The 14,227-nt window shown below is 46.1% G+C and overlaps 1 protein-coding gene across 15 annotated transcripts in view; it reads left to right on the forward strand.

The window, feature by feature from the left end:
- LOC135220600 (E3 ubiquitin-protein ligase HECTD1-like) overlaps positions 1 to 14,227 on the forward strand; it is a 294,889-nt gene that overhangs the window by 188,985 nt on the left and 91,677 nt on the right. For 13 of the 15 annotated variants that reach the window (XM_064257882.1, XM_064257881.1, XM_064257877.1 and 10 more), the window contains 7 exons: positions 9,566 to 9,818; positions 10,317 to 10,430; positions 10,617 to 10,799; positions 10,959 to 11,073; positions 11,278 to 11,492; positions 12,587 to 12,739; positions 12,860 to 13,682. In XM_064257882.1, the coding sequence (XP_064113952.1) occupies positions 9,566 to 9,818; positions 10,317 to 10,430; positions 10,617 to 10,799; positions 10,959 to 11,073; positions 11,278 to 11,492; positions 12,587 to 12,739; positions 12,860 to 13,682 (1,856 nt within the window). The remainder of the gene's footprint in view (positions 1 to 9,565; positions 9,819 to 10,316; positions 10,431 to 10,616; positions 10,800 to 10,958; positions 11,074 to 11,277; positions 11,493 to 12,586; positions 12,740 to 12,859; positions 13,683 to 14,227) is intronic. The other 2 variants (XM_064257880.1, XM_064257890.1) reach the window with 2 other exon arrangements.

Raw genomic sequence — 14,227 nt, forward strand, 5'->3', positions numbered from 1 at the left:
AGTAAGTTACATGACTTATCTAATAAGTAAATGTACATTTGTTCCGATGCGAGATACTTACCTCGAACCATTTCATAGGAGATTCCCGGATGTCGATCCGGGTCCGACCAGAAAATTCTGGTTATATGCCGCACCCAGGTCAGGCCTATGCCCCAGGGGTCGGAGACCAAGCCATCCTAATGACCTATAGTCAGTCCTTCTCTGGTCGCAGGAGCGTGAATACGCCCCTGCTCGTCCGGTGTCCGGCCCTTATCCTTTGTCCGTGTGTGTGCTTTGTGTGCGTGTATCGTGTTTTTGTGCGATGTCGGCCTCGGAGCCTCAACGTCGTTGCCCCGGTCCTGAAGGACGGGCTTGTGGAGCTTTTCTCTCGCCCCCTCTGATTGATCCTCATTCTTTGTGTAATTCGTGTAGGGGGGGTGCTTGCTCTAAAGACAACACGTGCTTGGAGTGCATTTCTTGGCCATCGTATCAGTGGGATTTGGCTTCCACTAAGAAGAAAAAGAAGTCTAAATCTTCTTCGGCGAAGATTTCGCGGGGATCGAGGAGTGAGAGCAGCAGCAGAGACGGCGGCGCCCCTTCTCCTTCGGTATCGTCGGAGAGGAAGTCTCCCGCCTTGCTACAGGTTCTTTCTCCTGCCCCCTCCCAGCGAGGGGGCCTAGGTGAGTCCGTTGCCGGGTCTCCCCCCAGGGGGGGTCCCGATGAGTCGTTTCCCCAACAGGTGGTACCGGAGGCTTCCGCGGTGCTGAGGGACTGCTGGTCGCGGTTGCAGCTCCAGGGCTCCCCGTCCTGGTCCTCTCTCTTGGCATCGGTGCAGGGGGGGGGACCCGTCCCTCCCCTCTGCGGAGCTTCCCGCTTCGGCTCTACCCCGCTTCGTTCTCGGGCTATCCCGCTACAGCCTCCCTCGCTCCGGGGCCCATCCCGCTCTCGAGCGGAGCTCGCCGCTCGCGGCCGGGGACCCGGACCGGTTTACCTGGTCACGGATCCACCCAACCACCCGGCTCCAACCCTTTTCCCTTCTGCCGTTGGGGATGTCTTTCCCCCTCGTACTCCGGGCAGATCCCCAGTGAAGGACGATGCATTCCCGTCCTGGGGCTTCCCGTCTAGGGGACAGGAGGAGCCGGGAATGGCCTTGGGGGCGGCCTTCAGGGGCGGTCCCGATGGTGATAGAGGTGTCCCCCTACGCGGTGCCGAAACGCTCCTCGCGTTCCCCCCACCAGCGAATGGTGAAGTCCCACGCCGGAGGAGAAGCAAACGAAGAAACGTCGGGAATTCGTCAGGGAGAGGAGTTTCTTCAAGTTTACTACTCAAGGGAGAGATACCTCCCGTAGGAATGAGACGCTCCTCCAAGAAGAGGCGCCGTCATGGGAGACGCAGGAGACGTAGTTACTCCTCGTCCTCGAGCGGCTCTTCCCGCTCTCATCACGTCTAGCCGGGATCTTAGAGGGAGTGACAGGCGTCGGGACATCTCCCCCCAGGGGCGGAGGCGTTCTCCTTCCCCGAGGGTGGCCCCCACCCCAATGGCCCCCAGGAAGGTCTCATGGGGGGTTCCCAGCCGTCTCCCTCCCTACTCGTCCCTCGGTCCCGGTGGATCCTGCCTCGGTCTCGTCAGCCATAGGGTTGGCCTCCATGACCGAGCGGGCTCCCTTCTTCCGTGTTCCCACACGATTGTCGCCTTCGCGGATGGAGCCTAGAGCTGATACCTCCTTAGGGGGTGCAGAGCCCCTCCACCACTCAGGTATGAGTACCTCCTCGGGATGGGCCAGGCGTTCGGGGCATCCCCCCTTGCAGGAGACCGGTGTGCAACTGGGTTTAGGAGCCCCTCTCCGGGGAGCTTCTCCAGCTTCCCTCCAGCTAGGGTCTGGGGCCTCTCCTCCGTCGCGGGACGCTGAGGAAGAGACCCTTATCCAGGAGGTACTCCAGAATGCCCTGGAAGAATTGGGTCCAGTGGATGAAGGTTCTGCTTTCAGGAGGGTCCTCTCTCTGATTAGGTCCATGAACCGGCTAGAGGAGCCAGCCCCGACGGTAGAGGACAACAGATCCATGGCGGTGGACTTTCTGTTCAGGGATCCAGAGGAACCCAAGCCCTCTCTCAGCCTCCCTAGGTCCACCAATACGGAGAAGGCCCTGACGGTGGTGGAGAAACTCATTGCAGGCTCCAGTAACTCCTTGCGTTGGCACTCCTCGGCTAGACTACTCCCAGCGTCTAAGCCGAGTCAGAGGAGGCTATATGGCCCGGGAGGTGCCCCTCTCCTCCCCAATATCTGTGGGAAGGTAACTTGGCAGCCCTAGCGCCCGGACTCTCGGAAGAGAGGCTCACGTCGGGACTAGTCCTCCTTCTCTCACCAGGAGGCTATGGCTATGGAAGTCACAGCGTGGACCTCGATTCATGTGGCTTCTTGGTTAGATCTGTGGTCCGGGGCGGTAGCCAGGTTCCCACCCTCCACGACTTGAGGGACGAGGCCTCTCTTGCCCAATTCAAAGAACTAATTTTGTCGGGGGGTAAGTCCTTGGGCTTCCTCACGACCCAACTGGTCTCGTCCTGGGCGAACTGGATCTTGAGGAGGAGGGATTCTGTGCTGGCCAAACTCCCTAGGAGCATTCCTGAGAGGGAGCTAAGGACCCTTCAAACGCCCCAGTGGAAGGAGCTGCTCTCTTTCCGGAGAAGCTAGTGGAGGAGTCTGTGGAACGGGGGAGGAAGGCCAGCCAAGGCCCAATCGTTTATAGGGCCCCTCCCCTACGTCAGTCGGTGCCGAAAAGACCTAGTGAGCGGCCGAAACCTCAGAATAGGACCCTCTCGGCTCCCCCCACGGAATCACCCCTGCGGAACTGGAGAGACCAGGGAACTCAGCCCTCCCCCAGGACCCTCCCTCCTTCCCAGGCACCCTTCAGGCCCAGACACCCTACTTCTTCCAGGAGGGGTCGTAACAACCGCTTCCCTAGGAGGAAGTAGGAGTCGAGGCCCTCTACCGTGTCTTTCGCCACCGGTGGGGGGTGTTGCCTCTCGAGCTGTTGGCAGAACTGGGAGGATCTCGGAGCCGAGCCCTGGACAGTCCAGGTCCTCAGGGACGGTTACCGAATCCCCTTTCTAGACCAGAAGCCTCCCTTGACAGGGGGAGAGCGGCCAATCTGGCCTCTTCAGTCGACTTTTGGGCACAGGGAGGCACTAAGGCTAGAAGTTCAGGCCTGCTGGAGAAGGGAGCCCTCCAGCAGGTGTGGATCGCTCCCCTGGGTTCTTCAGTACGTTTCTTTTTTTTTCCTGGTGGAGAAGTCGTCAGGGGGGTGGCGACCGGTCATAGACCTTTCGGTCCTCAACTCATTCATCCTAAAGACGCCCTTCAAGATGGAAACACCACGCTCGGTGCTGGCTTCCGTGAGGCAAGGGGATTTCATGATGTCCCTGGATCTCAAAGACGCCTACTTCCAGATCCCGGTACACCCGTCCTCCAGGAAATACCTTCGCATAAGTTGGGAGGACCGGACCTTCCAGTTCAAGTCACTCTGCTTCGGACTGGCAACGGCCCCGCAAGTGTTCACGAGGGTGTTCTCCCTGGTGTCGTCTTGGGCCCACCCACAAGAGGGGTATACGCCTTCTCAGGTACCTAGACGACTGGCTACTCCTTTCCTCCTCAAAGGAGCGCTTGTTAGAACAGAGAGACGCCCTCCTGGCCTTCTGCAAAACCCTGGGAATCATGGTGAACTGGGAGAAGTCCCTTCTAGCTCCCTCCACCAGGATGGTGTACCTGGGGATGGAATTGGATACGGAAGTGGGGGCGAGCTTCCCTCTGGGGACAGGCTGGCAAACCTCCGAAAAATTGCCTGCAACTTCCTAAGCCACCCCCCGAGAACCGGCAAAGGAGTGGCAAAGGCTTTTAGGCCACCTGGTCTCCCTGGAAAAACTAGTCCCCCAGGGAAGGCTGAGATTAAGGCCACTACAATGGGACCTGAAAGTAGGGTGGTCCCAGAAGGAGGAAACACCTCAAAAGCCGGTTTCCATCTCACTGGCAGCAAGGAAGGCCCTCGGTTGGTGGCTGAATCCTGCAAACTCTCATCGGGGTGTGCCCCTCGGGTCAGTGCCCCCGGAGATGCTCCTGTTTACGGACGCGTCGAAGGTAGGCTGGGGGGCCCACCTGAATTCCCTCTCAGTGCGGGGGATATGGTCGCAAGAGCAGAGCACCTTCCACATAAACAAACTGGAGCTCTTGCAGTAAAGCATGCCCTGGAAGCATTCAAGGAAGTAGTGGGAGGACACTCGGTGTGTCTGATGTGCGACAATGCCACAGTGGTCGCCTACGTCAAGAAGCAAGGAGGCCTGAGATCAAGGGATCTCTGCGGATTGACGGAGGAGATCTTGAGCCAAACCGAAGCCCTTGGGACCTCCTTGACGGCAAGATTCATTCCCGGCAAGAAAAACGTAGTCGCCGACGGCCTCAGCAGATGGGGTCAGGTGGTGGGATCCGAATGGGTCCCTACACCCCGAAGTAGCGAGGGAACTAATAGGGAAGTGGGGCTCCCCATCCTGGACCTGTTTGCTACGAGGCTAAACACCAAACTGCCGGTGTACTGCTCCCCGGTGCCGGACCCAGCCGCGTTTTGGGAGGATGCGTTCCAGCACCCGTGGGACGGCCTGGACATGTACGCTTTCCCTCCCTTTGCAGTCCTCAGGCAGGTCCTCAACCATCTAAGAAAGGCGAAAGGGGCGGCCCTGACGTTGGTGGCGCCTTGGTGGCCGGACAGGGAGTGGTTCCCGGACCTTCTAGAGTTGGCCTCTCTTCCTCCTTGGGAGCTGCCCCCCAGGCCAGACCTGTTAAGACAGCCCCACTTCGAGAGGTTCCACAGGAACATTCCAGCCCTCTCCCTTCACGGCTGGAGACTATCGAGCGGCTGTTAAATAGGAGAGGGTTTTCTGGGAGGGTGGCTTCTCACATGTCCAGTTACTTGAGGGAATCCTCCGCTAACATCTACCAGGCAAAGTGGAAGGTTTTTGGGGCTTGGTGTAGAAAGCGTAACCTGGAACCTCTCCGAGCGAAGATCCCAGACATCGCAGAATTCTTGACCTACCTGAGGTTGGACAAGGGCCTGTCAATTCCAGCAGTCAAAGGTGCCAGGTCCGCATTGAGCCAGGTCTTCTCCCTGAAAGGGCTGGATCTGGGGAACTCGAAGCCTCTGTCCTTGCTCATAAGGAGCTTTGAGCAGAAGTGCCCTCCCAGCGCTGGCTTGGTCCCGCTGGGATGTTGCAATAGTTTTAGATTCCCTGAGGAAGCCCCCGTTCGAGCCGCTCAAGGACATCCTGGATAGGGCTGACCCTCAAGACAGTGTTTCTGCTAGCCCTGGCCTCCACGAAGAGGGTGGGGGAGCTCCACGGCCTCTCGTATGTAGTGACCCACACGAGGGGATGGAAGGAACTCTCATTCAGGTTTGTCCCCTCCTTCGTGGCTAAGAATCAGAACCCCTCGAGCTCGGATCTCAGGTTCGTGGAGTTTTCCATCCCTGCCCTCCCGAAATCGGACCAGCCTAAGGATCTCCTCCTTTGTCCGGTGAGGGCAGTTCGGAAGTACATGGAAAGAACAGCCCGGTTCAGGCCGGAGGTAAAGAATCTCTTCGTCACCACGGGAAGGGTGAAGAAGGCAGCCTCGAAAAACACCATCTCCTTTTGGCTGAGAGAAACCATCCGGAGAGCCTACGAGAAGGGGGGCCTTTCCCCTCCAGAGGGAGCCAAGCCCCATGACATCAGGGGAATTGGGTTGTCCCTCTCATTCTCAAAAGAACATGGCAGTGGACCAGGTCCTGAGGGCAGGAGTCTGGAATAGGCAGTCGACATTCACAGCCCACTATCTGAAAGACTGCACGAGAAGGTCGCTCGATGCCTTTGAGATTGGCCCCGTGGTGGCAGGCCAGCAACAGGTCTAGGTCCCCTCTCCAATCTTCTTGGAGTGGACGGGCCGGTGTGTATTGAGTGTATGTGAGTGTGTGTGGTTTTCCTCAAATCCCCCTAATCCTTATCCTTGTTATCCCGCCTGGTTCCTTTGGTTGGAGCGAGGAATCCAGGATACTCGGGTAAGATACGCAGGAGTGCGTATGGTTCTCAGTACAAACCACAGTTTTACATGTCAAGGTTTGGTTATACCCGCACCAGGCTTGCCTTGCACCCCTCCTAACCAACCACCCACGATAACGGGCTGGGTTGAGTTCTAAGGGGAGCAGTCGCCCCTCCTCTGACCTATCCCTTTGGGGGCCGTTCCCTGCCCCTAACCTTGTCGCCCTCCTCCTAAGGGGTAAGTCTCCTATGAAATGGTTCGAGGTAAGTATCTCGCATCGGAACAAATCACAAATTCTTGGTAATTTGTATTTTTCCTAGCGATACTTACCTCGAACCATGGAATTAGACTCCCGCCCTTCCAGCCCCGCTGAAGCTTAGGGGAGACACCTCGGAGTGGAGTAAGAAGGACTGACTATAGGTCATTAGGATGGCTTGGTCTCCGACCCCTGGGGCATAGGCCTGACCTGGGTGCGGCATATAACCAGAATTTTCTTGTCGGACCCGGATCGACATCCGGGAATCTCCTATGAAATGGTTCGAGGTAAGTATCGCTAGGAAAAATACAAATTACCAAGAATTTGTGATATTTTATTTTGTAAAATTATAATTATAGCTCACGCAATCAAAACAGATAACAAATTTAATTAACAAATTCTGAGCATATTTGTTGCAAAATATGTACGTAAATTTACCAAGAACAAAGATGCAATAACTTTTTTGTATTTATACATGGTTTTTTCTGATATTTCTTTGCACTTTTCGTTGCAAAATTACATTTATAACTGACATACTATCATAATGATAAGAACTAAAAGCAAAAACAACCCTTGGTATATTTATGAGGAAATTATAAAAAGACATTATTTGCGACAGAGAGCCACTGCATCCCCCCTTGAAGTCAAGATCCCAACTAACTCCATCATGAGCTGCTAAATTGAATTTAGCTAGTTAAAAAGTTGCCATTAGTGAATTTATGGGCTATAGAAGTAATGGCACCTCTTTCCTGCCTGATTCCTTCAAATCAATGGCATGTAATGTTGTTACTCACCATGAGCGACTCTGTCCACCACCCAAAACCTGTTATTGCTACTCATATGAGCATGTCCATCCAGTAAGGGTTCTACTCATTTGAGCATGTCTGTCCAGTAAGGGTTAATTATGGATGTACTTTAAAAAGTGTTATTTATTCAAGAATTCTTGATCTCTGATATTAAGGGTGTTTTTTTTTAAAGCAGGCTTATTTTTTTACATCAGTGTAAAGGTCAATAATAAAAATGGAGGAGGAAGCAGGTTACTCTGCTTTTTATGATTTTTGAATGACAGGCTCATAGTTCTGTAGGCTTATGTTTAGAAGGTAGGGATATAATACGTATTCAAATGCAAGTGTGTTTTTTTTTTATTGCTTTACCCACTCAATTGCTTAAAAAACCTGAAACAATCTTGTAAGCTTCTACGTTTATCTAAATGTACCGTATAAGCCAGTGTACGTATAAGACAACATTTTAACGTTAAAAAATCTCCCCTAAAATGAGGGGTTGTCTTATACGCCGAGTATAAAAAATTAACCATAAATCCTACAGAGATTTTCAATGATAGGCTAATCCCTGAAATGCCTATAGTTATGTTAATGGTTGACTACTGTCACAATTATTGACACTAAACAAAACATCTGTAATAATGGTCAAAACCACAGGTAATTCAAGTGACACACACACAATTATTGATACTGTAAACAAACTATTGTAATTACCGCGGATAAATAACATAATTAAACGTTAGGATGAGCAAGCTCGCGCATTGTTATAGGTGTACAATCTCTATCCGTAGTTCTAAATATCAAAAAGCAAAATAAACTAAAAATATTCTGAAGAAAATTATCATTTGCAAGAGTTAAACACATTACAGAATGCAAACTTTGTTGTATGCCATTTGTATTAGACTACAGTGGACCCCCCGTATTCACTTTCTCCGGATTTGTGGACTCTCACATTCGCGGATTTCTCTCGGGAACGTTTCCCTGCATTATTCACGGAAAATTCGCGGTATTTTTCTATGAGAAATATCCACAAATTCCTGGTTTTTGTTATCAATTTCATCATAAAATGCACTTTTTGTGATAAAACTATTAAAAAACCAAGTATGAAAATTTTTAGTGGTTTTTCTTAAGTTTTAACTAACAAAATAGGCTGTTTTTAGCGTTTTTTAAGGGTTCCAAACATTCGCGGATTCTAACTATTCGTGGGGGGGGTCTGGTACGCATCCCCCGCGAATACGGGGGACCACTGTATTGTTTACATTCACAAAATCTCAGCTGATTAATTACTATTGCTATCATCATTGCCATTAGCCACTAGAAGAGATGTTATTCGGAGATACTATTTCTCGTAAGTTAACAAAGTTGGGTTTAAAATGTGCACAGTACTTGATTGTATAAGCATTAAGTGTGATTTCACCAGTCCCGGACATAACTTTCACCAGCTCGGTTATTCATTTTATTCAGCCTCGGCTGTAACCAGCAGCTTCAATTTACTGTTATTCTTGAGGTCTCCATTACTTGAAGAATGAGGACAAATTTGTTAAAGAAAATGACTCGGCAAATCCACATTTATCCTTAATATCATGATTCGTTCCAATTTTAAAGGAATTCATTCATCGGTATCTACTTGCAGTGGGTATTACTCTGCCGACAGTGATGTCACAAGCGTTGACCATTTGTTGTCATGTTTTCTACATATTTTTCCTAAGGGAATATAAAAGCATTTTTTAGGAATGGTTAGCCTTGCCAAACTTTGTATAATCTTGATGATACTGATTTTACACATTTTTAGTAGAATAATTCCAATAATCATTATTTTCATTATTTATGCACCAACTAACTTCCATAAACTGATTTTAATAAATAATGGGTTGTCTTATATGGCGAACATGCCTCTAAACCTAAAATTTTTCATGCAAAATGGGTGTCACCATATATTCCGTCATATTTGGTAATTTATTCAAAAGTCATATTTTGACATCATATTACTTATATGTACAAAAAGATTTATTGTTGTTTACTTGGGTGATTTTAATGAATAGATGTCACTAGTATTTTGTTACCGATTATGGCTATAGGGTGTCACTTCCTACTTAAGCCCTAAACATTGCAGGTTAATGTAGCAGTTGCTTGTTTTATTCTTTTTATCTGTTTTTAGTTAATAAAAATAATGAATATGATTGGTCCTTTGTGAAGATCTGTATGCACTCTTGGTTTTTTTTATAGCTCTGTGTTTTCATTATAATTTACTTTCTGTTGTAATTCCTATTATAAATGTAATATTTTTATTTAATTTTCTTAATTTTCTGTCTACTCAACTTCATATGTCTACAACTATGTTCATCACATAATTTGTATCTTTAATAAAACTTTTACACATGAGACTAAAAGGGTGGATTTGGCTTTGGAAAAATGTACCTCCTTTTTTCATAGTAAATAGAAAAGTCTTAGCCTTGAATGAAATACTTAAATGTACTGGTTTTTTATACTAGGACTGCATATGAGTGGGTTAATCCAGCTTCAGTTGGTCTTGTTGTGGTAACATCAAGTGAAGGACGCAATCTTCCTTATGGACGGTTGGAGGACATCTTGAGTAGAGATGTGTCTGCTCTGAATTGTCATACAAATGATGATAAAAGAGCTTGGTTTGCTATAGATCTCGGAATTTGGTTCATACCATCAGCATATACTCTCAGACATGCTAGGGGTTATGGAAGATCAGCTCTTCGTAATTGGATGTTCCAGGTAAGTGTTTCTTTATGTTTTGATGGCCTCAAAATGACCCATTTAGATTCCATTGTATAATCCTTTTTGTAGAATAACATCTGTTCATTTGGTTGTCTTTTAGACCAATGGACATGAAGCAAATATGTACAGGCAGTCCCTGGTTATTGGCCTGGCTTCTGTTCCGGTAGCATGACGTTAAGCGAAAATGTCCGATAAAAAAAAAAAAAATCCAGTCTGCTCTGATAATTGGATGTCAGCACTGAAAACCAGATATCGGCGCTTCTGTTAGGTATCTATTGGCTCCTGTACCCAATTAGTGATGCTAAAGCAGGAATTGGCACATAGTCGATATTTTCAGCACTAGACTCCCCGTAAAACTGAAGCACTGATAACCGGGAAATGCCTATTGTATTTATTAAAGTTTTTTCATACTTCAGAAATTTAGTGTAAAGACCCATTTATATACCAAGGGCAGTTTTCCTGTATTGTTGTGACAAACTTTGAATGGTTTTACAGGTGTCTAAAGATGGAATGACTTGGACAACACTGTATACTCACATTGATGATTGTTCGCTCAATGAACCTGGAAGTACACACACTTGGCACATACAACCTCCACAGGAGGAAAAGGTAACGTTTGTTTACAGCCAAGTATTAAGTTTTGTGATTTTTCTTTGTTGAAAACATTTCCTTTATGTAACATAAGGCATTAATTTCATTATGATAAGTCGACATAAGAAGTTATCTAATTTTTTTTAAGAATGGACGTTATCCCAAATTATATAGTAAACCACTTTATTAAATATGCTTTTGCAGACTGGATGGAGACATGTACGAATCCAGCAAACTGGTAAAAATGCATCGGGACAAACTCATTACCTTTCTTTGTCTGGCTTGGAACTTTATGGAACAGTTACAGGTGTATGTGAAGATCTAGGTCGAGCAGCCAAAGAAGCGGAGGCAAATCTACGTAGACAACGAAGACTTGTGAAATCACAGGTGGGTAATTTTCCTCCCTTTGTCTTACTGGACACAGTGGATATTTTGGCAATAGATGTGCATTAATCGATGAGGATGTTGAAAATTTGTAGAATTATTTGAGGCAAATGTATCAGTGTTCTTTTATAATGTATTCTCATGAACTGCCTGTCTTGGCAGATGGTAAAGCATATGGTGGTTGGTGCTCGAGTTGTCCGTGGCCTTGACTGGAAGTGGCGAGACCAAGATGGAAATCCACCTAGTGAGGGAACCATTACAGGAGAGCTTCACAATGGTGGGTGTTTGTACCATATGCAGTGATGATTTTGAATTGTGGGATACTTTACTGTTGATATAATGTAATATCTGTAGTTTTCTCAAGTTTTCTGTAGCCTAGAATTATTATTATTTTTTTAAACTTTAAGGTTTGTTTGAACGAATGTGAATAGATAAATGTTTCCTCCTAAGATTTGTCACTTTTTCATTCAACTATTTACAGGATGGATTGATGTAACATGGGATCATGGAGCTTCCAATAGTTACAGAATGGGTGCTGAAGGAAAATATGATCTTAAGCTAGCTCCAGGATATGATCCAGAGTCCCCTCAGGTGCCTGTTGTTTCCAGCACTATCAGTGGCACATCCAGCAATACAGCAACCACTGCCTCTTCTGCATGTACTGCAACAATAACTACTACTATTAAGTCAACCAAGGTATTGTATTGAGTTTGGTCCCTACATCACTGCTGCTTCAGATACTGTAGTACCAATATTGGGTAGGCTGGAGTATGGTAATTTTAACATATTATGCTTCAGGATAGTTCCAGCCGTTAATTAGATTTTTAAAATCGGTTTTTCATCAACTCAACAATGTTAAAGGCTATTAGAGAATGTAAAAAATAATGCAACAGTTCTTGAGGGTTTACTCTGTTTAAATGTGTAAAGGGTATTACATGTAGCTAAATTGTTAAATGATAATGTAGAAATCCTGGAATATAACATTGCTTTGTAATGAGAAGTATACTAGCTCCATAACCTTTGGTTGTCAGAGATGTACTTTTATCATTTGCTTCTTAGTGAGGAAATTTGAAGACTTATAGAAGCTCTATGAAGGCATGATATAAGTTTAGCAAGAACAAGCAAGATATATATATATATATATATATATATATATATAATTATATATATAATATATATATATATATATATGTATATATATATATATATATATATATATATATATATATCTCTATCTATCTATCTCTATCTATCTATCTCTATCTATCTATCTATTTGAAGAATTGGCATGCTATGGTAAACACTGCAGAGATTAGGGTCAGAGATAAATATGTTTACTTGGTTTAAAAATGTTCAATTGTTGCCATTAAAATTAGAGGGCATTGCAAAAAGTAATAATTGACTGTATGCTTATATAATTAATTTATCAGGGCAGGATCAGTGGGTTAGGGATTAATTAGAGCATGCTGTGTGTGTTTTGGAAAGTGTTTCTTGCCCATGCGATAAGTAAACTTCATGATGAAACCTTTGGCTGAATGCATGACGTTTTGACATTAGTATTTCTCTGGAAGTCTTTCCTACTTTTATGTACGTATATGAATTTACTGCCATTAGAATTGTCGGAATTTAGTGATTGTATACAGTAATTTATTTTAACACTGAAATGGACCAAATTTGAGCGTAATGCAGGGTTTGAATATTACCCATTTTTCATAGAGTATAATACGTTATCAATCCTGCAGATTTTTATTCTTAAATGAAATGTCTGATTTTCTAATTATACATTGTAGGTGGTGAGTACTGATGTTAATCAGGGAACTAGTGTGTTGACAAGTCGCAAATGTAGCTCAACTCCATCACTACCTCAGGCCACCACAGATATTCATAAGCATTCTGTGGCTGCATCTGAACAGGCAGCTTCTGATGATAACCTCACTGCCAAGGTAATTGCCTTATACATATTGTGATGAGTGTATAATGCTATTAAAGATAATTTATTCAGCAGTCATGATATTGAAAAAAATGGACCCTTTTTCATTCTTTTGATGGAAATTTTCTTGCAGGCTGCCGAAACTGTGGCAGAAAATGTTTTGAGTGTTGCGAGTGCTGAGGCTCTGCTGAGCGTGGAAGGAAGTGGTCGTGACAAAGGTTCGGAATTAGCTTCATTAGTGCAGTCCCTTAGTCTGCAGGATCGCGATCTCACATCTGATTTCTCAGACGCTATGTCCTCGCTGGAGTCTGTGCTCAATACCAGTGATATTAAATCGGGTATGAGTGATGTGACAGAGGCTATAACTGTAATGGATGTTGGTTTACAGCAAAATTCAAATAGCAAGTCAAATTCAATTGTTCATTCAGGCGGGGAGTGTCCTCCATCTGTTATGGTGAATGAAGAAAAGTTTGGGGAATTGGGTCATAATATAGGGATGTTCAGTGGCAGTAGCAGCAGCAGCAGCAGCATCGGCGGCATTGCCAGCAGCAGCTCCAGCAGTAGGAAACGTTGTGGGGGAGTAGTTACCGGTGAGGGTAAGAGGGACTGCACTGGCCGGTCTGCCATGTCATCACAGCCAATGAGTGTTAGTGTGCCCAACCTGACCAGTGCAGACTCTGAGCCATTGACACATAGTCTGCTGGAGACCTTTGCCCAGGTGGCCAGGCGAAGGGGGGGATCAGCTACCATGGCTCCTAGCTCAGGGGTGTGTGGTAGTGGGGGGATGGTACCCCACGCTCCCAATGTGCCTGCTAGTGTCAGTAATGTTCGCACAGGCTTGGGGCAGCTGATAGGTGGGCCACCCCCAAGCCTGGCCCACCCGGTGTTTTCGCCTTCCACCCACTCCATGTCCAGTCTGGTCCGTCTGGCCCTCTCCTCACACATCCACCTCCCAGGTTAGCCCCATTTGTATTACACACATTTCTCTACCACACCAAAATCCTTGAATCACAGAAATCAGACTTAAAAGAGCAAGCGTGCTATATCTGTTTTAAAGTAAAGTCTATTCATTTTATAATTGTATTACTAATTAATTATTTGAAATGAGACTACTTATCTTGAAGTAATTTTTTGGCTCTTGACAGGTCCACATTTCTGATGTACAAGGACCACATTATTAGTATTGAGATATTTGTTCAGTGTAGTTGTCTGGTAATTATAGGTTCTTGAAATCTTAAAGTTTTAACCTGTGTTAGTACAATTTTAAGGTATAATTTATTTTCAAGTATTTTGGGAGGTTGTATATTTTAACTTTGGAACCACATGACACTTAACTGTCACCTTTTCTAACACCTAACCATGTCTGCCAGTCAAGAAACAAATCCATGTTATGGCACATTGCAGTAGATGTATCTACTACCTAATTGCCTTTACGTACTTTACAGTTTCATTTTGTTGGTGTTTGTTCAGTGTGGTTTGGTGTTTGTTAAGGTTTTGATTG

The sequence above is a fragment of the Macrobrachium nipponense genome, chromosome 2 (genome assembly GCF_015104395.2).
Source record: "Macrobrachium nipponense isolate FS-2020 chromosome 2, ASM1510439v2, whole genome shotgun sequence".
NCBI classification, from domain to species: domain Eukaryota; kingdom Metazoa; phylum Arthropoda; class Malacostraca; order Decapoda; family Palaemonidae; genus Macrobrachium; species Macrobrachium nipponense.